Genomic DNA, 22,300 nt, shown 5'->3' on the forward strand with positions numbered 1-22,300 from the left:
CGATCGCCTTCCCACGACACAAAAACACCAGAATGTGGGACAACAATACCAACACACTAGAGCGACTGGCGCATATGGGTTCGCCTAAACCGCCACATCCACCAATCAGCAGCAGAATTACCATATTTCGCTCTGTACTTGGAAATATCAACTTCTTTACTCAGTGAAATTTGTGTGAATTCTCTTATAATTAGTCATATAAAACTTGTACTTATTTTCAGATTTTAACTTGTGACTTCATTTTGATATTATTATCTGTTATTGTGTGCTTTGATACATAGATATTAGTTAAACTTGTATTTTCAGATTTGTGTGATTTCTCTTATAATTATTGTCATATAAAACTTGTGTCATATAAATGTGTCATGCACAACTAGGTCCCATACATTTTTTCTTCTTTTGATGACAAAAAATTGGTGTTAATGTGACCCCACTACATCCCAAACTAAATACATCTGACATATGTATATGGAAGTATAACATGTACCAGTGTCTGTTAAGTGTTTTCACTAACACCTCTGGCTAGACTTTTGTCAGATTGGTAACCAGAGGAGATGTCATATTCTCGTGTCCATGAAGCGAGATGCTATCAAAAACCCTCTACAATGTCTCCATCGCAGTCAACATAATATGACCTACAATGTCCTGCATATGTTACAAAAACAAAAGTCTGAATAAAAGAATAATCCAACAATAAAGACATTTCACAATTTTAATTTGCTTTTTTCTATCAAAACTGTGATTCTTCGTCAACCAATACACTTGAACCATTCATATCCCAACATAGTAACTTTCACACTGAACACACCACTCACAATCATATTTTCATCCACACTAAGAACCATTTACAAGTGTTTCGGTCTTTGCATTCACCATGGCATGAACACCTTGTCTGAACATTTGATCAGCATCAGTCTGTCTCTACTGAATCTCTAATATCTGTATCACAATATAGCACTATGTTGACAGATTTTATGCAACACCACCAATGTCAAATCAATTAAAGAGCCAACATATGAACATTTCAAATCTATAAACGCACTAGGTAGTAAATAATCATTAATTCCTAAACAACATCAGCTTCACAAGATTCCAATCTTGACTCCTGACATGATTTTATAAATATTTGAGTTAGTGAAATGACCTCATCTGTGTTGCGATCTCACACAGTGACCATTGGGGTCACACCTGTCAATCATTACTATAGCACTTACTTGGTCCTTAACAACAATAGCTCTGATAGCGACTGATAAACTGCAAGCACTTTTTAAATGTTTAAAATTGTAATTGTAAACAACCAAGTAGTCACTAATATAAAGCAATCTCTGTTTCATAAACACGTGGAGTTGTCAAAATCAGGATTTCCTTGCACAGTGCTGACCACAGAGATGATTACTATAACAAAGGTAGATAACTGTCTCTATATTCGTGTTTTACGCCATAAATAGCCAGGCTGATTTCTCCCTAGTCACCGTGGTATCAGTCCTCGTAGTCGGGGTTCTTCCTCAATATCACAAAGCCTTCCATCAGTGGGCTCAGTGGTAGGTCTGTTACAAGTTAAGGCAACAACATACAGGATTTACATAAACTCCCAATACAGAAAGCCAAAAGTTCATGGCTTTGGTCACAAAATACATAATTTAGGTAGCCCTTCACGTATAGTGGAAACAACATATAAGATTTTACATACCATTGCCAGTTTATTACAGATAGCATAGTACAGTGGTACATTATATGTCTCGGGAAGAACCAAACGCCACCGTCTAAAGCCTTGGACTGCTTACCTGAATTTCTAATTAGCACAAAAGCTATTTCCACTTTGCCTTAAAGGGTCATGAACAAACTCTGTAATATGTAGAGTGACTTTTAGCCATAAGGAAGTTGAAAAGTGGACAATGTAACAGGCAATCAAAGGATAGAACGGCCATACTGATTTTATTCAACTAAAGAGGGAAGTTGAAAAAGCATGTACACCACTAGATCCTTTTCTAGACTAAATCCTTTTCTAGGTAGGGAGTTTGATTGGATATTTTTATACTTCGACTTTTTCTATAGTTTTGACGTTCAGAAATACATAGTTTAGTACATAAACAGTCAGGGCATGGTGCCACAACAGAAAGGATACATTCCTCGGTGGCGAGTTCTGCCCGCTCTCCGTAAGCCAACAATACTGGCGTGGTGTGTGTCTGGAACCCAGTGATGGTCTTGGGCTTACCTGCTTGTCCCACCACATCAACAGCCTGTAAAATATCAACAACATCCCTATAATACACACTGATTTTACATTCTGTCTCATTAGCAATGTATAAACAATACACTGGTCTTACAGTCCGTCTTACCAGTAGAGTATAAACAATACAAACATACTGCATGTCAGGAAACTTTCAGCCAGCAACATATTCACTGTAAAAATATGTATTTGCCCAGTGTTGTACACTTTGTGTTCTAAAATTGGCTGTCATGATAATAAAATCTCCCCAATAAAGGAGGGAGGAGGGAGGGAGAGAAAGGTGAAAGTTAAACTGCAGCGATTATTATTTCCTAGAATAACAGTAACATATACCTCAAATGATTCAATAATTTAATCTCTCACATTTATCTCGCACATTAATACTAAACTTAATGGTTAACAACTAAATGGTTCATTTGAAATTTTTTCTTTGACTGGAGCAATTTCAGCCAACCAGTGCTAGGAAACTTTTAATGTGAAATATACCATACTACTCCTTATCGTATTGTTTTGACTTATTATCAGTAAAACTGTCAGGTCGTATTACCTGTCCAACTCGCACAGGGACAGGAAGTGGTCGGAGCTCCTCGTCAAACGTAGTTAACATGCGTGGCTGCATGGCCGCCACAAGGTGGTATAAGATGTAGTGAGATTTACCTAGGATGACTGCAACAAAAACGACAAAGTAAAATAAAAACACATGTGAAGACAAACATCAGATAAATCACTGAAAGACATGTATATGGAAATACTCAATTGATACAGAACAGACTGCAGTAATAGATATTCCAATGGAAACAAGGAAAACTGAATCTGTTGTAATTAGTGCCACTTCCAATTTTTTGGCACTTATTAAAATGGCATAATCATCCCCTTTCTCAAATACCCGTTATTCTGCCTTTCTCCAGTTTATCACAAAATATAGTACTATACACATTTTCTAACACTACAATTTCACAATCGAAAGCTATTTCCAAGCGTTTGAAAAAGCCGAACAATTTAGAAATTCTCCTCGAGAATGTGTCTAAAAGTTGTGATGCCTTTTCAGCATCTGCAACAACCTGTGTCAGTTATCTTAATAAGCACCCTTTCAGACATTTTTTCCAGTTCCCGAGGGCACAAAATTTGGTAAATATGGTAGATATAATGTTCCAGATTTCTCAATTTTATTCCGTTAATACATAACACGTGTGGGAAATCATCAAAATCTGAATCTTTTAGTTTCTGTTATACAAAGATAAGACTTTTCCTATGTGTCGAGGACTGAAGTCCTAGTTGAAATCTCTGTTCAACATTAAAGTTACAGTGCTAGATATTTTTGAGCCTTTGATATCAGCAGCAGAGTTCATTGACAAACTTACGATTTTTTACATCGAGACAGGACACAAGAACAGCCATAAGCCCAGCGACTGCAACGGGCGACATGAGGCTACGGTCACTGTGATAGGGACTCAGAGTGAGCGTGCCCTTGCCCAGGTGAGTGAGACCCTGCGCTAGACGCACCATGAACAAGTTGTTCGGGTCCTTGGCATGGTACACGGCTAATTGACGTAACATGGCAGCTAGACGTGCATTATTTGTTCCTAGAAGAGAAATTACAATTAATTACGATCAAAATGGTGACTAGACCATATCTTCCTGATGAGAAAGATTACAGTTGAACCGGAACTTATTGTTGATTTGTTACTAAAAGTGCAATAAATTGAAGTGACCAAAATTCTGCTTATACAGCACTGCAATTACAACCTCAACATATACATTTTTCAATGAAAGAAATTACAATGTAATACTTATGGACATAAAATACAACTTCAAGAGTAGAACCTCAAATACATCTTCACAAAATGATTGCTTCTAAAGAATGAAACATGTGTTCCAGACAATCAGCGACTTGTTTCAAACATTTCTCAAATGATTTATTGAATGGCCAGTGTATGTAGACATATCATACCTGCTCCGACCAGGCCCATGGACAGAATAGCGTTGTGGGCCACCTCTGTGTCGTTATCGTGGGAGAACTTGCTTAGAGTGTCCAGAATATTTAATTTGGGGTTAGATACAGAAATCAGGCCCAGAGCCAGAGGTACTGCTCGCTTTATCGCTGGTTCACCATATCGTAGCTAGAAACAAAGCAGGTCATAAGAATATTACAAGTTACTGACATTATTCATGACAATTTGACAAGGAAACGGCATGATTTCTAAATCAGCTTAAATCATGGTTCTCCTCAGTGTCAATAAACCTACAGACAGTAGCCTTAATTAGAGCCTATTTAAGTTAAAGTATTTTAGGAATGCCTCATACTAAAAGTGTGTCTACTTCGCTTTTCTACTCTATATGAAACGAGGAACTATAGCAACATTGTACATCTAGCATAGTTAGTGTCCGTTGAGTAATTCTCAGACTTTTTTACTTATTGTTCTTTTATTCCTAAAATGTTTAATAAAACAAGTAATCGAAATATTGCCACTGAAATACTATTTTAATTATTAATATAAACATGTCGACCAAAGTTTCGGATGCTCATCTAAACTATCATCCATTCTACACTGTTCTGTAGTCCAAAAGTTAAACATAGTAGGTAGTATCACTATACTAATGACTAGACTCACCAAATGTCCAAAAGCTCTATAAGACATTTCCGAACCAATTTCTTCTCCCATGGCTATCAGACCTACTCCTAGTACCGCAATTCCTGAAATAAAATCACAGCAGGTGATGAAAACTTGTAAAACCTGAACAGCAGTGGTGTATCACTCACTATATTCATGTTTTTTTTCTCCAAAGGAAGCACAAAAAATATCAACATCAGCAAATACAATAAATGTACACAATTTGAGTTTAAGTGGGACAAGCATCGTTCCAGGAGTCAAACAGGTAATACTAAATATTGTTTCCCTTTCGCCTCTATCGTACATGTTTTGTGAAATTTATGAGAACATACCATAGAGAATATTTATAATCAAGTGATACTTAATATACATAACTATTTCTAAATCACAAAATTAACACAGCAAAATTTGAAAATAATGCTGCATTAAATCTGATGTTTTTATTTTTATAAGTCCTTTTTTTAGCAGGCCAAATACTAGTAAGAATTTGCTATCAATGTTTGATGCCCCCCCCCTCTTTTTTTTTCCCTTTTTGGCAAATTTCTGTGATAAAACCCCCCAGAAAATAAACCAAATTCCATACCTTGTTGTGAAGAGAGGTCTGCACTCGTTGTTTCTTTTTCTTTTTCCTTTTCTTTGTCTTTGTCTTTAGCATCTTTCTTCTTCTTGTCATCTTTCTTTTCATTATTATCCTTGAAAAGAAATAAGTGAAACTTTTGTTTAGATGCTGTAGGTCTTTGTGTAAAATGTTTTTGGTATCAAATGATGCAATAGGCCTGTATTCTCTTGTATATTAGCTAGGGTTATTCCATAATTAATCCTATGGGGGAGGTGGAAGGCACCTGTGTAATTATATTAGGGCTATTCCATAATTCATCGTATGGGGAAGGTGGAAGGCACCTGTGTAATTATATTAGGGCTACTCAATAATTCATCGTATGGTGGGAAGGTGGAAAGCACATGTGTAATTATATTAGGGCTATTCCATAATTTGATCGTATGGGGGAGGTAGAAGCCACCCGATGTGTAATTGTATTATGGGTGGTGGGTTAAAACCAGATCTGCCTACCATTTCTGGTATTAAATCCCTTTAATATTACTTGATGGTAGTCTCTGAAAATGTGCCTCCCAAAATGTGATGGTACCATTGGTAAATGACGATCAATGCCTACTCGCGTGTTAACAGGAAAGAAAGATTAAGTAAAACGCAATGATGGCATTTCATGGGAGGCAACATTTTTAAATGGCATCATTTAAAAAAACAACTTAATACCAGTAATAAATCGAAGTGCTCATCCCTTTGAAGTTTCATTTGAGATGTTTTCCTCAGTTTAACATTCTCTTTTGCTCTCTGTAATGAGGGCAAATTTTGCATTGCACCGAACATTATTAAATGATACAATGAACAAGTCCATAAAAAATGTGAAAGGCAAATAAACATTGGGCGAATAGGGATATTATTTTATTTGCGCAGGGCAAATGTTTCACGGCAAACTTTTCTCACTATACGATACATGACTGATTATGAAATAATGATGAATACTTGTCAATATATCTTGAAAGATTATTCTCACAAGAAACCAGCACTGACATATATATATATAGGCTATCATTCAAATGCAAAACACCAAACCCTTAATCCTGTATGAAGAAATATCTTTCATTCAGAAGAGTAGCAGACATACCTGATCTTTGGTCTCGTCGTGTTCAGAGCAGACATGCAGCAAATGTTGTATTTTTAATACATTTCCAGTACCTGGAATGAATGAAATAGTCAAGAGAGTTACTATATATGGAAAAATAAACAGCTTGGTTTCCACAAAAAAAATTGCATGCATTAAAATCATTTTCTAGCCTGTTCGAACCATTTTCCACATAAACATATATAAATACAATCTTTTCCAAAAAGTTTGATTTTTCAAAATAACTTTTCTTCCTTAAAAACTTCTAGCTAGATTACAAAGTCTTTAACTAACAAATCCAGAACTACAGACCAATGTATACATTTTGCAATTGTCCGAACAAGAACTACTGAATAATCAATGTACAAAAACAAGCAAGGCTAGAATGATGTTTTGGTTTAACACAATTTTGAAAGTACACATCACAACCCTATTGATCTGACAAGACAACAATTCGAGCGTGATCGTAACAGAGACAGAGAATTCATTGTACAGTTATAGACTACCTACCAGCGTAGGCACACACATCGACCAGCATACAAGCCATTGACTTGAGAGGCTCGGCAATCACTTCTAGAGCGACCAGTGTAGCCTCCACAGCATCCTGTTTACCTGTAATCACAATTCTTGTTTTAAACGACAGGTTGTATAATTAAAGCGTAATTTTAGATGAATTTTTAGATTAAAGTAACAATTAATTCAATTTGATAATTCTTATTTTTTTTATGAAAATTTGACAACTGGACTGGTAAACAATCAAAATCATCAAGAACGGAGTTGATATAAACCTTAACAAGTGAAGAATGAGCTCAATTCCAATCTTACCTAGGTATGTAAGAGCAAGTCCCAGGGCCAGAAACTTTGAGTAAGTGTCCTTTAGGTCGGCTTCATTTCTTTCCATCATGGTTTGTATGATCGTTGAGGTAACGTCGCCATTACAGCTTCCCACAGATATCATACCACAGGCCAGGGCAGCCATCCCAACAACCTACACACAAAGATAGATATCATACCACAGGCCAGGGCAGCCATCTTTACAACCTATACACAAAGATAGATATACCATAGGCCAGAGCAGCCATCCTTACAACCTATACACAAAGATAGGTTATACACAAACACAGATACACTACAGGCCAGGGCAGCCATCCCTACAACATTACATCAAATCCTTTATAACAGATACATGTATTCACATTTTGAAGTAACTAATTACAAGAACTGTTGAAAGCTCAGAGATTAAAACAACATTTCCATATTTTTTTTTGCAAAATAAACCTAAAATGTTATTGAAAATAATGCATTTATCTAAATTTAAGTCAAAGAAATTAAAACAAAATCCATAATACATAGATTTTATACTGTCAGCATCCTCGAAATTCCAGGAATTATGCTCATTTACATTCTTTGGCACCCCTGGCATATGACACAAGAAAGCGAAGGCTCTGTACGCACCACCTTGCAGACAACACAATTACTTGTAGACTCTAGTCTTTGATTCTTAAGTGTACTTGTACATCAAACTATCGTGCAGCGGAGCAACGGTAAAATTGAGTTTGATGTCACGTATCTTGCAACGACAAGCCTAGCGATTGGTCAGGTTCTTTTCACCTGAAACCAGTCCATGACATATTCCATTGTTGCACAGAACCCAAAGTGAACGTATACATAACCCCATGGAATTTCAAGATATAACCACAGTTGCTTACCTCCATAGCAGCTTTGCTGTCACCAAGTACTGGCAAAATGAGTGTCAACACATCTTCTCTATTAGACCCAGCATAGGCTAGACCAAGACTACAACAATAAATAATGATTTTGTTATACCCTTTATTTCGTTCAACAAACCTTGATTTTCCAGATTTGCTTGTGGAAATCTTCCAGGGTTGAGGCCCCGAGTCAGCATGTTATGCCTTAAAATGTTATTAAATGGCTAAAAAAATATATAGACCAGTCAATTTTCCGATTGTTGAAAAACTTCAAGAATGTAGAAGAAATTAGAAGTGATATATTTTCAGTAATTTAAAAGTAAATCAACTATTTAACATGTCAGCTATTGATGATAACAAATATGCATATATATAAAAAAACAAATTTATGAATAAAGAAATGTTTCCAAAGGAGGGCTAGTTTATGTTATAAATCTTATTTGACTCAAATGACTCTTAGATTTTAAAGGACATCTGTATTTGACAGGTGTCCTGATACCCCGATTTCAGGTAAAAGTATTATTGGATTCTTGAAATTTCTAAATGTCAAGGGTCAACTGAAAGCTCTGGTAGCAGCTAGAGTACAGTAGAAATGGCATGATCCTTAAAATAAAGGGCATGTCTCAGATAAACATGGATATCGGATTCATCCTGCACAATACCTACATATATATATATATTTATAAACTACATTTTGAATACGTTTTTTAGAAGAATGCAAAAAAACATGATTTATAACCCAAAATTTGACCCACGCAAGTAGTAATTTTCCCTTAAAACCTGTCTTAAAAAATATCACCTAATCGGTAACAGAAATACTCAAGTTTTAGCATAGGTCGTTCAACTGGATTTTTCACAATATTTACACATGTACTGAGTACAAAAATAGACTACAAAAAAAAATGTGAAGCCCACATAGTCCACTTCATCATGTATATGCCAATTTTAGTGCTGACTTTTTTGAAATTTTGATACATGTAATAATACAGGGGTTATTCATTGTACAAAAATATCACCCATGGCCACTGTATGCTACCTCTGCCCCCTTGGTAGTGTTTTACTTGCATACGCTTAAATTTAAATGAATAATGCTCATAATTATAATGGTAATTTATAGGACCTCTTCATAAAACTGTTTTACTATACCTCAGTAAAATTATTTCCATTCCTGCACAAGACTTCAGGCATGTTAACTTACCAAAAGGGTTGATAAATACCAAAGTATAGCAGAACTTTAAAGCAGTTAATTATAATTTAAGTAGTGTGATATTTTTTGGTAGAAAGATTTCGTAACAAATATTTTAGTGTAGATGGCATCAATTTTGCTTAAATGACTTAATTTTCTTTCTGCATGATGAATTTCAGCAGGTTAGGTTTGTTTCCATTTTGTTAGCAGAAAAATATATCATACAACAGCTTCATCCCTATTATAGACTAGCAAAAATGACAAAACTTCAAAGACAAAATGTTCAGATCTACTCACCCGACAATGGCACCAATCCTCATGATCGCTGTGGTGTGCATGACATAGTCGGACAGGAGGGCGAGCGCGGGGTCACACTCGTTCCTCACACCAGAGTTAACAATGCCACACGCAAGGAGAGCCCCCGCCTTGATGAAGTCCTCAGAGGAATACAGGTACTTGTCTATCTGTGTGAGACCACCGTCAACATCCCACAACAGGATCAGACCCAGGGATGCTGTGGCACTCAACATACCTATAACATAAACCCTTTCAGTCACTTTATACTCATTAAATACAATAATGATATTCAAATTTTATATAAACTGGTAAAATCTGTTGATAACCAGAATCATGTTTTAAACAGAAATTTATCGCAGACTTGCCACTAATCGACTTTGCTGACCATCGGTCAGTTAGACCAATAAACTGATTAATCGACCGAGTTCATGATCAATTTTAGACGAAATAGTTGTGTAGATGTTTTGGAGTTTATAGTAGAGTGATTCACGATTTCAAATCTTTCTCCTAGCTAGACACTTATAATAAGAGTTAGCGGTATAAAGCAGCAGAAGTCTGCTGGTATTTATTTCTAGCTGCTATATTGGCATCATGGCTGACTTATTTTTCATCGCTGCTTAAGAGTGTAAATTACAAATTCACTTTTGGAAAGAAGTAACTCTTTACATAGTGTCACTTTTTCTTTATTGGTGTAAGTGACTCACAACAACAGCACTGAGCATTTCACAAGGTTCTCCTTTAAAACAGTTATTCATCAATCATTGGTTAATTAACCCTTTCACCACTGTAGACCATTATGGACCCATCCATATCAATGCATGGCAGAGTCTGCTAAAGTTACATGAGGGTGAAAGGGTTAATGGTTGCCAATGATTGATCATAAAATTTCAACTGATTCTTAACACTTCTAACAACCAAGTCGTTCCCTTCTTATTCTGATCAAGTTAATTCCTTGTACATACCATGCTCCTTGTTCTTATAGAGCCATTTATTCCCATCCTCCATCAGAAGTTTGTCCTGGCCAAATGCTGCATTCACAAATCCATTTACAAATGATGAGGCCAAATTTTGCCGTGCTGAGTCTACATTACTGGGACCTATGGTGTTACCTGCAAAATGAAACAGAATGTCAAGACAATATCAAAATTTTTCAGTTGCAACATTGATTTTTGTTCTCTATAGCATATATCTTCAACAGTAATCCTATTTTGTTTATATTTTCTTGCTTGACTTGGATGCTGCTCTTCAATAACCAATCTTTACTCCTACCACATCTGGTGTTAAGGTAGGGAGTCACATTGCTTAGTGTTGTATCTCAAAACATAGGAGGTTTTCAATTCTGCATTTTTTCGACATACAAGTTGCTTGCATTGCCCATTTATACTATTACAAAGAGTTTTAAACATGAGAAATGTATTGATTTATGTGTGTTTTAGAGAAATCATATTACATTTAGTAGAAAAATATTTTTGAGACATATACATAAATATTTTTCTATAGAGCAGAAAAATGATGGGATTATCTACCTAAAATGAAGAGTGTTACAATTCCTACTTATGCTGTTAAATCTTACGGTGTTAATATGTACACTATACAGAGAGTAGTTCTGAAACACTAAATTCTATATACTAAAATAACAATCTGCTATTATCAAGTACATAAAAGAGTTACTAATGGTATTTATTCACCGAATTATCAAAACTATTGAGGTTACACATCTAATAGGTATAGATTATGCCTAAAAATCGAAGCTGTTATCAGTATGTCCTTATTAAAATTTCAACGTGCACAGACAGTACTCATATAGTCCATCAATGTGTCCAAGCCTAATAAACACTTACGACTTTGTTCTAAATGTGACTTGTAGATATCTTCTGGCACTTTGGGTTCCATAATATCCAACTGTAAAGAAAAATGGTATTATGAAACTGTATTTACTCTGAGGAACTTTTGAAAGAGAGATATGTAGAAAAGATATGATTTTTTTTTTTAATTTAATTTTTATTTTACTTCAAATTATTGCATTCAAAATATACTTCAGGAAAACAACTCTAAACTCAAATTATCATTTGAAGATGAAAGCAATTACCAGGTATATAATTATTTTAGTGAAACAAAAATTGTTCATCAGAAATGAGCTAATGATTGTTGAATATATACCTCTCTTGCCAAGGCAAGGAAGTTGTTGTTGAGATGGGCATTTGACATGATCTCTGTCATCTCATCATACTCCTCCACATCGTCCCCGAGCTCTAGGTAAATCTGCTGTCTCCCCAACATATAGGCCAGCTGCTTTTGCATCATTCTGTCCGACACAAAACATACAGAAGCTACTAAGACAGGTTTGTGGAACACTCAAACTCAAATTGTATAGTGACCAAAACGACAATTTTATTAAGCTAGGTTTTGAAATTAAGATTCAATAATGCACGATCACAAAGAGTTTGCAACACTATTACTAAATATACCCATTGATATCTAACTGATATTTTAATAATAATAATTTGAGGTTCTTATATACCGCTTTATCACAACCTAGTTCATAGGTTGTTTCAAAGCGGTTCACAAATTATTATCTGTGGTTATAGCCTATAGGGCCTTTGCAACCAGCCAATACCTTTCTCAACTCCATGGGGAGCATACAGCCGGAGCTGCCACTTCGACGTTAACAGCTAGCATTCAACAATTCTAGCACTGCCCAACCACATACTCATTTACAGCTTAGTAGACTGGAACAAACGGAGTAAAGTTTCTTGCTCAAAGATACAACACAGTGCCGTGACTCGAACACGCAACCCGTCGGTCACGAGCCCGGCGTCCCACCACTAGACTATTGTGCCTCCATTTTGCCAGTACTACTTGGGGCTATTCCATAATTTATTGTATGGGGGAGGTACCTGTACTAAATTAATACATTATAGGTAGTGGGGTTAAAACAGCATCTGCCTACCATTCATTTAAATATTCGATGGGTGGTGGGGTCTCTGAAAAAGTGCCTCCCAACCCTCCCCTACGGATAATTCTGGAACAGTCCTTACTTTATAACGCAAACAACTGTGCATTGTACACTAGTCAAAAGAAAACAATTTATCCACCCATACTCACATGTCTTTACAGGTCAGGAAGATCTCCTCAATAAGCTTCATGTCATTGAGCTGCAGAGCACAGCGTAAGGCCTGTGGAAACTGTTTGAACTTTCTGTATATATCGACAGCTGTCCTCAGCAGGGTAAAGTTCTCTGGGTCGGGGACATATGGCACACAACTACGGAAACAGAATATTTCCTTTTTAAGAACTAACGAAAAAAGTTATATTTTTAACTTATACAGGATATTTCCAACTGATTTTACTCCACCAATCGTACATTTTTTTTTTGCATTCTGTACTCATTCTGCCTCTATAGCCATTATAAGGTTTCAATCTAAGACACATTTTTTCCTTTAATTATATCAACCCACCCTTTGCAACATTATGAGGAATGATGAGGCCAAAATTAAACCTCCTTTATTAGTACAATTGAATTTGCCAGCTTTTTCCATATTTTAAATATGTATTCATGTGTCAGCATACTAAAATGTGCACTTAATGATAAGTTGTATTAATAGAAAGTCTGTTGCAATACACACTGACTTCATTTTAAAGTTAGATTTGAAGTGATGAGAAATTGTTTGTCAGGAGAAAAGGAAATCTTACCTAGTCAGATAGAGACACACACGGGGGTAAGCATTCTCATCCACATAGTTATGGAGGATGTCAAGTTGCTCAATTTCCATGAGGAGGTCGCAAGCCTCAGCCTCTGCATTGTGGTCCATATGGTAAGGCACCACCTCTTTTGTCATTGTCAGCAGCGACTCCCGCATGGAGCTATTTGCCTCATCAGTGTCCTGCCACTCAAGTGCCACCTGGCCTGCTAAATGTCTGTCAAAAAAAAAATTCAAAATATAATAAAAAAAAACAACCTTTCATTACTGTAGAATTTGACTTCTGAAAAAATAATGAATTTGGTTCACTGGAACCTTGAAGATTTTCTTGAAGATACAGAAATCGCTAATTTCATTAATTAAGAAAGATAGGAAATGATACCAAGCCCAAGTACCTGACATATTCGTGGCCCCAGGACCCAATCTCTTCTTTGGAGCCAAGGAGGCGATACTTCAAACTTTCTCGACCATCACTCATTGTCATACCCATGACAGATACAATATCTGCACAAAAGCGCTGTTAATGTAAAAAATATTTATTAGTACATGTATTTACTTTGACACACTATATGGACAAAGATTGACCATGCAAAAAACTGGATGCATATTGAAAATTGATTTTCTTTGTTTATGTCAACCAGTGTGAAAATTAATCTAAATTATTCTCTTTCTACTTTATTTCACATTGCATACAAATATTTATTGGAGATCCAAGGTAATTGGACAAGATGTGCAATATATTTCACTAAGAAGCAAACCTGTAAAGAAAACACTGTAGACATATGATTATTTGGTTAAACCTTTTTGTATACTGTAGTCCAAATCCCATTAACCAGCACACTGCTGGAGCAAATAATGCCCAATAATAGTCACTTCTCACATGTAAAACTTACTTCAGTAATAACTTATATATGTAGTGGTAATGTAGTAACAAAGTTGTCTTTGTACTTTTTCTATTAATAGATCATTTGATAGTTTTTTGTAACTTTTGCTATTAATAGATCTTGTACTTTGGTGGACATCATATTGCATACTATAAAACTGTTCTTCAACTGAATGAAACAACTTTAACTGACATTGATTGTTTGTATATAACCGAGAATAGGTACCTATCAGGAATGAAAAATAAAAACAAAATTAATGCAATCGATACATAGATTAGTGTTTATTTCTTTATTTGTGATAGGTACCTATGAACTGACAAAGGTTAAACCTATACCAAGAGTGTCTCAATAGTATACCTTTGTCTCATTTTCTGTAATTTTTTCATAGACCTCCTTTAGTGATTCATAGTGGGGTCGAAGAAACTTGAGGGGTTTTGGCACAGACGTCATGGAAGTGGTGGAAGCTCTTATCTGTGACCGTAGACTTTCCAGGGCTGGCTTGTATAGCTTCTGGTCCGATTCCTACAACCAATATCTGACAGTCAATACCCACAGCAACCATAATCTTAGGATTACATATTACAGTCAGTCTGTCATCTTAAATATGGTATGAAATAGGTGAACGCAATAAAATACTTTCATAATTTTTACTGGAGTGGCAATTTCTGTAAACTCTTTCCAAGGCCAACATAATCAATGAATACATATTTACCTGAAAAATATTACAATACTTCCATGAGTATGATCTTTTAGTATTGGTTAAAATTACTTTGAAAATCTCACCTTCAGACGGTCCACCAACATGTTCAATTCTTCTTGCAATTGCTTGTCTTCTTCAGACTACAAAAAGAAACCACATTTAATAATGATATATAAAACCAGCATACATGCCATATCTAACAACTAGTGAGACTCATGAAAATTACATCAGAAAAATTCCTCACAGTGTGACACACATTTCTCACGAATTTCAATCAGTCTCATGAAAAGAAAAGAGTTTGGTTAATCTTAAGTGAATAAACAATAGCTACATGGATTTACACTGACCTTGATCACCGAGATAGGCTTTACAGGCTATTTCAAGTCAAACACAGACCTATTTCTAAACTCATAAAAACATTACAATCATTAGTATTTATTTTCAAAGACTAACAGGAAAAGATACATCAGAGTACAGTACTTCAGTTAAAGATTACCTAGAACTTCAGTAGCACCCAAGGGAACATGTTTTCCCTATTGGCTATTGTACAATGTATTATATTAGATGTAACATATTTATTATGTATTAATTACATTATGTGTGAGTGTGTCAATGTCTACACAATAAATGTATACAACCCTTGGAAGAATTCTATTATTGCTATAGCGTTAATTTCAATGACTACCACTAAATGGTTATTATCAAAATATATTGAATATTAATTTTATATATATTGAAATGTTTTGAACAGAACAATTTTAAAACTCTTTATCAAAACATAAGACTACTATTGACTGGAACCATCTGACCAACATCTCCATGCAGAGTACCATGGTGGAGAGTTTCAAAGGAACCCTCACCCTTCAGAACTACAAGATTACCTACCACTCCTCCCCCGACGCGATAAATGTCCTTAGGGACCCTGCGCCTTATACCCACAGATACAGAACTCATGTTTTTCAACATCTACTTGCATGATCGTAAGAGGCGACTAAATTTGGGACCTTATCTCTTCTCTCCTTTCTAAATAACTTTCTTCTTCCTAATGTCTCCCTTGACAATGCCTCACTTTTGGCCATTTGTTGAGCGTTCGCCCCTGTGAGGAAGGCTTTGGGTTCTGTCCCCTGGCCGAGACATACCAAAGTCTTTAAAAATGGTAGTTTCTACTCCTGCTTAACGCTCAGCAAATTAGGAGTGGGACGACTGGTTCGCCCGTTGTCAGTATAATGTGACCGGGTGGGGCGTCCTGCTGGGTGTCTTCGGCAGTATGTTTCAGTGAGGTAGCACTATAAAGTCGGCATCAGTTCCGCGCTATCACAAGGAGACAAACACGAACATATCGCAGCCTCCCAAATTACACACACATACACTACACGCATGCATCTTGCACACAGGGGAGGCCATCCTTAAATGACCTTAGCTGTTAATAGGACGTTAAACAAAATCAAACAAACAAACAAACAAACATCAACATCTACTAATAGTAGCCCTAGAGCAGTGCACTTTCTGTTCCTTGTAACGGATGATCATTGCAGGCTCCAATGTTCTGAGCAACATGAACTGTTCATTATGCCAACAAATTGGTTTATATTGAATTGTTGAAGGGATAGAGCTAACTGTGATAGGGTATCATTGTGTATCACACAATAACAAATACTGGTCTAACTTAATTTGCGATCTGAAGGGACATATTTTGATTAAAAGTAAACGTTTGGATAGGTTACACAATAATCGAAATACCATTTTTCGTTTCAAAACGGTTATTGGAATTAAGACATATCTATGCAAATTAATAAAAAACCTTTAAAAAATCATTTACAAAGACATTGCATTTTGCAACATTTTGTGACACAGCAGATTTGAAGACATTCTAACTACAGCAGGCGTGGGTGAAGCAAACCGTTGTTTTCTAATATGTTACGGACGAGTATTTAAAATGGGATTATTCGCGCAATAAAAAAACGTTTAAGACTTCATCTGTACCATTTCAGTCTCCTTATCCTTAGCATCTTTCTTCTTAGTTTCCTTCTTTTCGCTCACAGCGGTATCTTCTTTCTCAGTTTTGTCCGCCATGTTTGCCGGTATGAAGTTGCTATCTCGGACAAACGAGACCAAATATTGAATCAACATTTGTTCGTTACCTTTATTGTGATGTTGATATTTTATTAGAAATAAAGACATATTATTTAAAAAACTGCAAGAAACTATGAAAATTAATAAAAAAAAAAATATATACGAAATTACACCGGATGCTGTAAATAATTAGACTTACACAAGACCGCAATGCTTGCAAGATATTTTATTAAGTTTGTCGTTTCTGCTTCATTTTATCTCGAAAAATGACACTACCGTTATTTTTTGTTTATTTCTTCTTATTTACTTAAAAATATCTCAAAATTTGGGTTTCATTGAGGATTATAAAACAAAATATCAAACGAGATAGAACTAACTTGAAGTGTGTAAGTGCAGTATTTACAAATTCAACTGACTTTTATTCTGTTGATTTTTTTCTATAATCTTCGTAAAGTTATATTCTTTGCAGTCAGGGGGCTAAGGGTTCGATAAGAACATAGTAGGGTTAATTTTACATAAAAAGCAAAGGCTCAACTCGAAGCGATGATGATAAAGCCAAAATTGTGGAGTGACACCTATATCATTTGGAATGTCTCATACCAGATACAAAAATTGCAAGGGGTTCCGACTGGGACGCCGAACATTCCCGTGATCCTTTGCGAAATAGTTTTAACATGAAAGCTCGAAAGTGACAGCTGAGAGGTGGAATCTGTAATTTTAGCTCCTCAGTCAACTGGAAGACACTGTCACAACATATCCGATAACTTTAACAACAGTTTAGTGTTTAATACGATACAATATGTATTTTAAAATGATCCAGTTTAAATATAGATGACCTCAGAAACAGCTGAAACTGGACAGTTTACTTGTTTCCAAGGAAACCATATTACAGAAAATCTAGACATCCGAAAACTCTCTTCCTCTTTGAACCGAAGTTAATAGTAAGTAATTCTTGATGTTCTCTTTGACTTACCATGACAAGTGTTGTTGAACTGTTTTAACATGTAGTGTTCACTTGAACCTATAATGTACAGGCATTTAGAAATATTTTTAGAAATGTTGATCAGCTGATTTACTGATGGATTCTAAAAAAAAACTTGTTGTGATTTTAGTTCTTTCATTTAGCAGGTCTTCAAATTCTGTGTAGAATGTTTTGACTTACTGTCTCCGGGATAATGCCGGAGGGGGCCATGTCAAAACTGAGATTGACCCCTCTGTGTTCCAATTTAATTTTAATTTTACATAGAAGGGCCCCTCTTCATTGGGAGATTGACTAAAAATTGATGAAAATGGCCCACTGCTCTCAAATTTCAGGATTTTCCCTGCTGTCTTTTAAAGGAGACCATCGTCTGTACACAGTCATTTGATGGATAGATATAGTCAGATCTACATCAGTACAAACATATAGTTGTGTCCAGTTAATTTTGTTTCTCACTTTTTGGAACTGGGAACTAAATATTTAGTATAAAAATCTTACCTCATTTCATTAAACTCATGATCATAATTTATATATGCAAGGATCTATCCACAGAAACAAATAGTTAAAATCATATTTCATAGAGTAGCAGAGTAAAATGATAAACATAAGAATTCTGTTTTCGCAATCCCACAAACTGAGAAACCAACTCTAGCTGGGGTACAGTACATATGAAAGAAAAGTGGTCCTATGGCTATTGGCTCATATACCAGAGAATATAAACAGACTGGGAGATATATATTACCATAAACGTTGCTGATAATTAATGGAGAGTGATCACAAAATTCATTTATTACATTAATTGCTAGCAGTTATGTAGTTAGCTGCTGAAAAGGAATTGACCCTTGTCAAAATATCTTGAAATGTGATAAGTTTCAACTGTATAATGTCACCTTCTGGCTTTGTGCTAGATTGAATTTCCCTACACTATAGGTCAATCAATAGAGCAGGGGAATTGGAATCGGGGAGTCACTGCATGGTTCCATCCCTGGTGAAAGAACACTACTTTCTGTTACCAGTGGTGTCTGTGGCTCTCCCTGTGGTGGCCGGTAGTTAAAACCTGCTGCATGGATTGTAGTGATGTTCAAGGGCAAAGACATATATATGGATAACAAGAGGGAGTTCTATGGCAGGTTTCAATTGTACCTTAAAGCATTATGGTTGCCTTAGAACTAGCTTCATTCCAGATAGGGTAATTCCCTTTAGATCATTCGGTAGAAAAAAATATATTGGCAGACTAGGAACCAGGAAGTCACTGCATGGTTCAATCTCTGGTGGAAACACATTACACTTGAAAAAAAAAATCCTGTTTCAGAAATAGTCTAGCAATACATACTGGACTGCAGTCTTTTGAAGGAACCTGGATGTGAAATATTTTGTTAATGTACTGAATGTGAATGTTACAGTATACTGGGAATTTTTCGCCAAGTCAAACTTTCACCCTTTGTCTGTAAAATACAATTCACCCAGCTTTAATTTTGTCTTTCACGTTTAATTACTCATGATGACTTATATAATGATAAATTTGACCCCATACCAGAGGGAGAAAAAGGCGAAAATATATAACTAGCGAAAATTTCTCGGTATACACAAACTGAAATCAACTTTAACGTGATGGTAATTTTTATGAAATCTGTTAGTACTATGATATATATGAAAGGATGTTCTGATTTTCCAGATTTCTTGTAACTCTCCTAATATGAAATTGTTCATGACCAATGCATTGTAATATCATTTGGACTAAAATGATGTCACTTAGCTTCTAAATTAATTCACCCCTGAAATTTCATAATGAACTATTCCAACCTTTGAATTAGAAGAGTTCAAATGTGTCTTTAGAAGTGAATGAGTTAAGACGTTACTTCATCATGATAATTAACATTTTAAGGTAACGAACAAAATAAATACATGTACATTTGTAATTTTCAGCTTCAAGATGGCAGACGGCGAATGTGTAAAAGTAATTGTAAGATGTCGTCCAATGAACGGCAGAGAAAAGGAGCTGAAATGCAACTGTGTTCTTGCCATGGACGGCAAACGTGGCCAGTGTACAATAAGAAATCCAGGGGATTCCAAGGCGCCTCCAAAGGTGTTCACATTTGACGGAGCTTACTTCACTGATTCAATAACTGAAAGTATATATGCAGACATAGCCTATCCCTTAGTGGAGGTGAGTATTCACATACAGTCAGTATAACGAGGTAAAATTATGTTTCACCTTGATACAAGGGCATTTAGAATACAATAAATTGATCTTAATAATGTACCAATTAAAAAGTAACCATCTTACATTTAACCCCATCTTTGTATTCTTAATTCTGGAACTATTTCTCCATGCAGATCAAGACCCAAATTGGAGGGTCCGAAGACGATTAATAAGCATGATTTTGAGTTAAACAAATGTGATGCATATTCTACATTATGCATTCAAATCAGTACAAAAACCATGTGAAAATAACCTGCTATAGAGAATTTTTGTTTTGCATGATGTGCTATTCAATTCAATCCTTTACTGGTTGGCAACCGAGGGCCCTCTGGGGTCTCTTGCATGGAGGTTTAGGATTTTCATACGATTTTTACAAAATTGTAGTAAAATACAGCAGCTATATTTGCAATCTAATTAAAATTATATCTTCACATCGCTCCCGTTTACTGATATGTCGCGTTGAAGATCTAACAACATCCCATAGAGGGTCACGTCAGAGGTCAACATGAATGCATTTTCGTATTTATAACAAGCCAATCAAAACGCGACATAACTCTTTCTTTCAACCAATCAGAAAGCAGGACCTGTAGCATTTAATGCAGACACCTCGTAGCCCAAAATCCACTTTTTCGTCTGGTCCAGTGATAGTTTGAATATTGCGAAGCCTGTCATTGGTTAATTTTAGTTTCAGATTGTTAAACTTTTTAATGACAACATCACTAGAAGAGGAAGTCTCTTATTTCAAAGCAAAATCCACAAATTGTACAAACGTTGTCTTGTAGATAGACACGACGTGGTGTCATGGGCGCCGCCATTTTCGATGCTCATTTGACACCTCTCGGTCTTTTAACATATTAAGTGTGTTCCGAAATCATTACATCATCACTTACAGAAATGCGTAAGCTCTCATCTGATTGGTTAATGCAAAGGTCGCCTGAACATGACCCTCTACGGGATGTTGTTAGATCTTCAACGCGACATATCAGTAAACGGGAGCGATGTGAAGATATAATTTTAATTAGATTGCTATATTTGAATCCATATCTGATGGTGTTTGTAGGGGGTGACTGAAGGATACAATGGCACAATCTTCGCCTACGGGCAGACTGGATGTGGTAAATCATTCACTATGCAAGGTATCCCCAACCCTGCAACACAACGAGGCATCATCCCAAGGTGAGCACAGCTCAATTATACCCGTTACTTTGCTACTGTTGATTCCACTGATCATGCACATTTCTATGTTTCAATAAAATCTATTATTCCGTCTTTGCGTATTGCAGAGTTATCTTCTCTTTAGAGCAGGTATTGATTGTTACGTCACTTGTTTGTGAGAGTAACGTCATAAATTTTTGAGAAAACAACGTAATTTTCTCACACAAACCAATGACGTAACAATCAATACCTGCTCCCAAGAGAAGATAACTCTGCAATACGCAAAGACGGAATACCCCCCGCAACGATGTTAGAGGGTACACTGGAATCACCCTGTCTGTTGTCTGCAGTAATTTGTCAGGAAAACACCATCTTAACTAACAGGCAGATTTTATTGAAACTTCACTTTAATGATCGGTATATTATGTAGTTGTGCACCAGCATTTTAATTTCAGATTTCAACGCTTTTTAAGGGAATTACAGCCCTTTATGCGAAATAATTTGTCCGTAAAACTCCCATCTTAACTAACAGGCAGATTTTTCATGAAACCGTTCTCATGCCCAAGTCTGGATTTTGTGCTCAAGTCTAATTTCTTGTTCCAGTTATAAATTATTTAAAAAATCTTATTTTGTTAAAAGTTTTTGACAAAAATTGAAGAAACTAGAAACTGAATACTGTTTTCAATATTTAAATTTGACTTTTTGATGGTTGACATTATTTAGGTGGGTAACAAAAAAGATGGCTTGAGCTCAACACAGAATCCATGCTTGAGAACGGTTTCATGAATACGGGCCCAGGTCCGAATTCTTTTTTTTTTGCTTTTTTTTTAAAACTGGAGTATCATTTTTGTTGAACTCCAACACCTGTACAAATACATATGCATGTAAT

At 35.8% G+C, this 22,300-nt stretch overlaps 2 protein-coding genes across 6 annotated transcripts in view; one reads left to right on the plus strand and one right to left on the minus strand.

Moving 5' to 3' along the window:
- Window positions 1–698: 698 nt before the first annotated feature.
- On the minus strand, window positions 699–17,096 carry LOC110445475 (26S proteasome non-ATPase regulatory subunit 2-like). The gene is made up of 21 exons (XM_021490126.1): window positions 16,985–17,096; window positions 15,085–15,141; window positions 14,659–14,823; window positions 13,813–13,934; window positions 13,410–13,634; window positions 12,822–12,980; window positions 11,877–12,021; window positions 11,558–11,618; window positions 10,679–10,825; window positions 9,717–9,951; window positions 8,234–8,321; window positions 7,350–7,512; window positions 7,035–7,136; window positions 6,528–6,598; window positions 5,426–5,534; window positions 4,843–4,925; window positions 4,182–4,350; window positions 3,592–3,813; window positions 2,778–2,896; window positions 2,126–2,240; window positions 699–1,547 (listed from the first exon to the last, which is right to left on the minus strand). The coding sequence occupies exons 1-21, from the start codon at window positions 17,072–17,074 to the stop codon at window positions 1,480–1,482; spliced, it is 2,715 nt and encodes a 904-aa protein (XP_021345801.1). The 5' UTR covers window positions 17,075–17,096; the 3' UTR covers window positions 699–1,479.
- A 638-nt stretch (window positions 17,097–17,734) lies between these two features.
- LOC110445476 (kinesin-like protein KIF17) overlaps window positions 17,735–22,300 on the plus strand; it is a 42,531-nt gene continuing 37,965 nt past the window's right edge. For all 5 annotated transcript variants that reach the window (XM_021490128.1, XM_021490129.1, XM_021490127.1 and 2 more), the window contains exons 1-3: window positions 17,735–18,015; window positions 19,980–20,220; window positions 21,317–21,432. In XM_021490128.1, coding sequence (XP_021345803.1) covers window positions 19,987–20,220; window positions 21,317–21,432 — 350 coding nt within the window. In that variant the 5' untranslated portion in view covers window positions 17,735–18,015; window positions 19,980–19,986. The remainder of the gene's footprint in view (window positions 18,016–19,979; window positions 20,221–21,316; window positions 21,433–22,300) is intronic.

The sequence above is a fragment of the Mizuhopecten yessoensis genome, unplaced genomic scaffold (genome assembly GCF_002113885.1).
Source record: "Mizuhopecten yessoensis strain PY_sf001 unplaced genomic scaffold, ASM211388v2 scaffold2307, whole genome shotgun sequence".
Taxonomy (NCBI): Eukaryota; Metazoa; Mollusca; class Bivalvia; order Pectinida; family Pectinidae; genus Mizuhopecten; species Mizuhopecten yessoensis.

Bases quoted from the DNA above. Each gene is read 5' to 3' on its own strand.
- LOC110445475 (XM_021490126.1), bottom strand. From the start codon at position 17,074: ATGGCGGACAAAACTGAGAAAGAAGATACCGCTGTGAGCGAAAAGAAG. The intron at 13,635-13,812 runs GTACTTGGGCTT...TTTTTTTGACAG, and splicing joins TGGGGCCACGAATATGTCAG to ACATTTAGCAGGCCAGGTGG. The intron at 10,826-11,557 runs GTAAGTGTTTAT...TTCATTTTGCAG, and splicing joins GTCACATTTAGAACAAAGTC to GTAACACCATAGGTCCCAGT.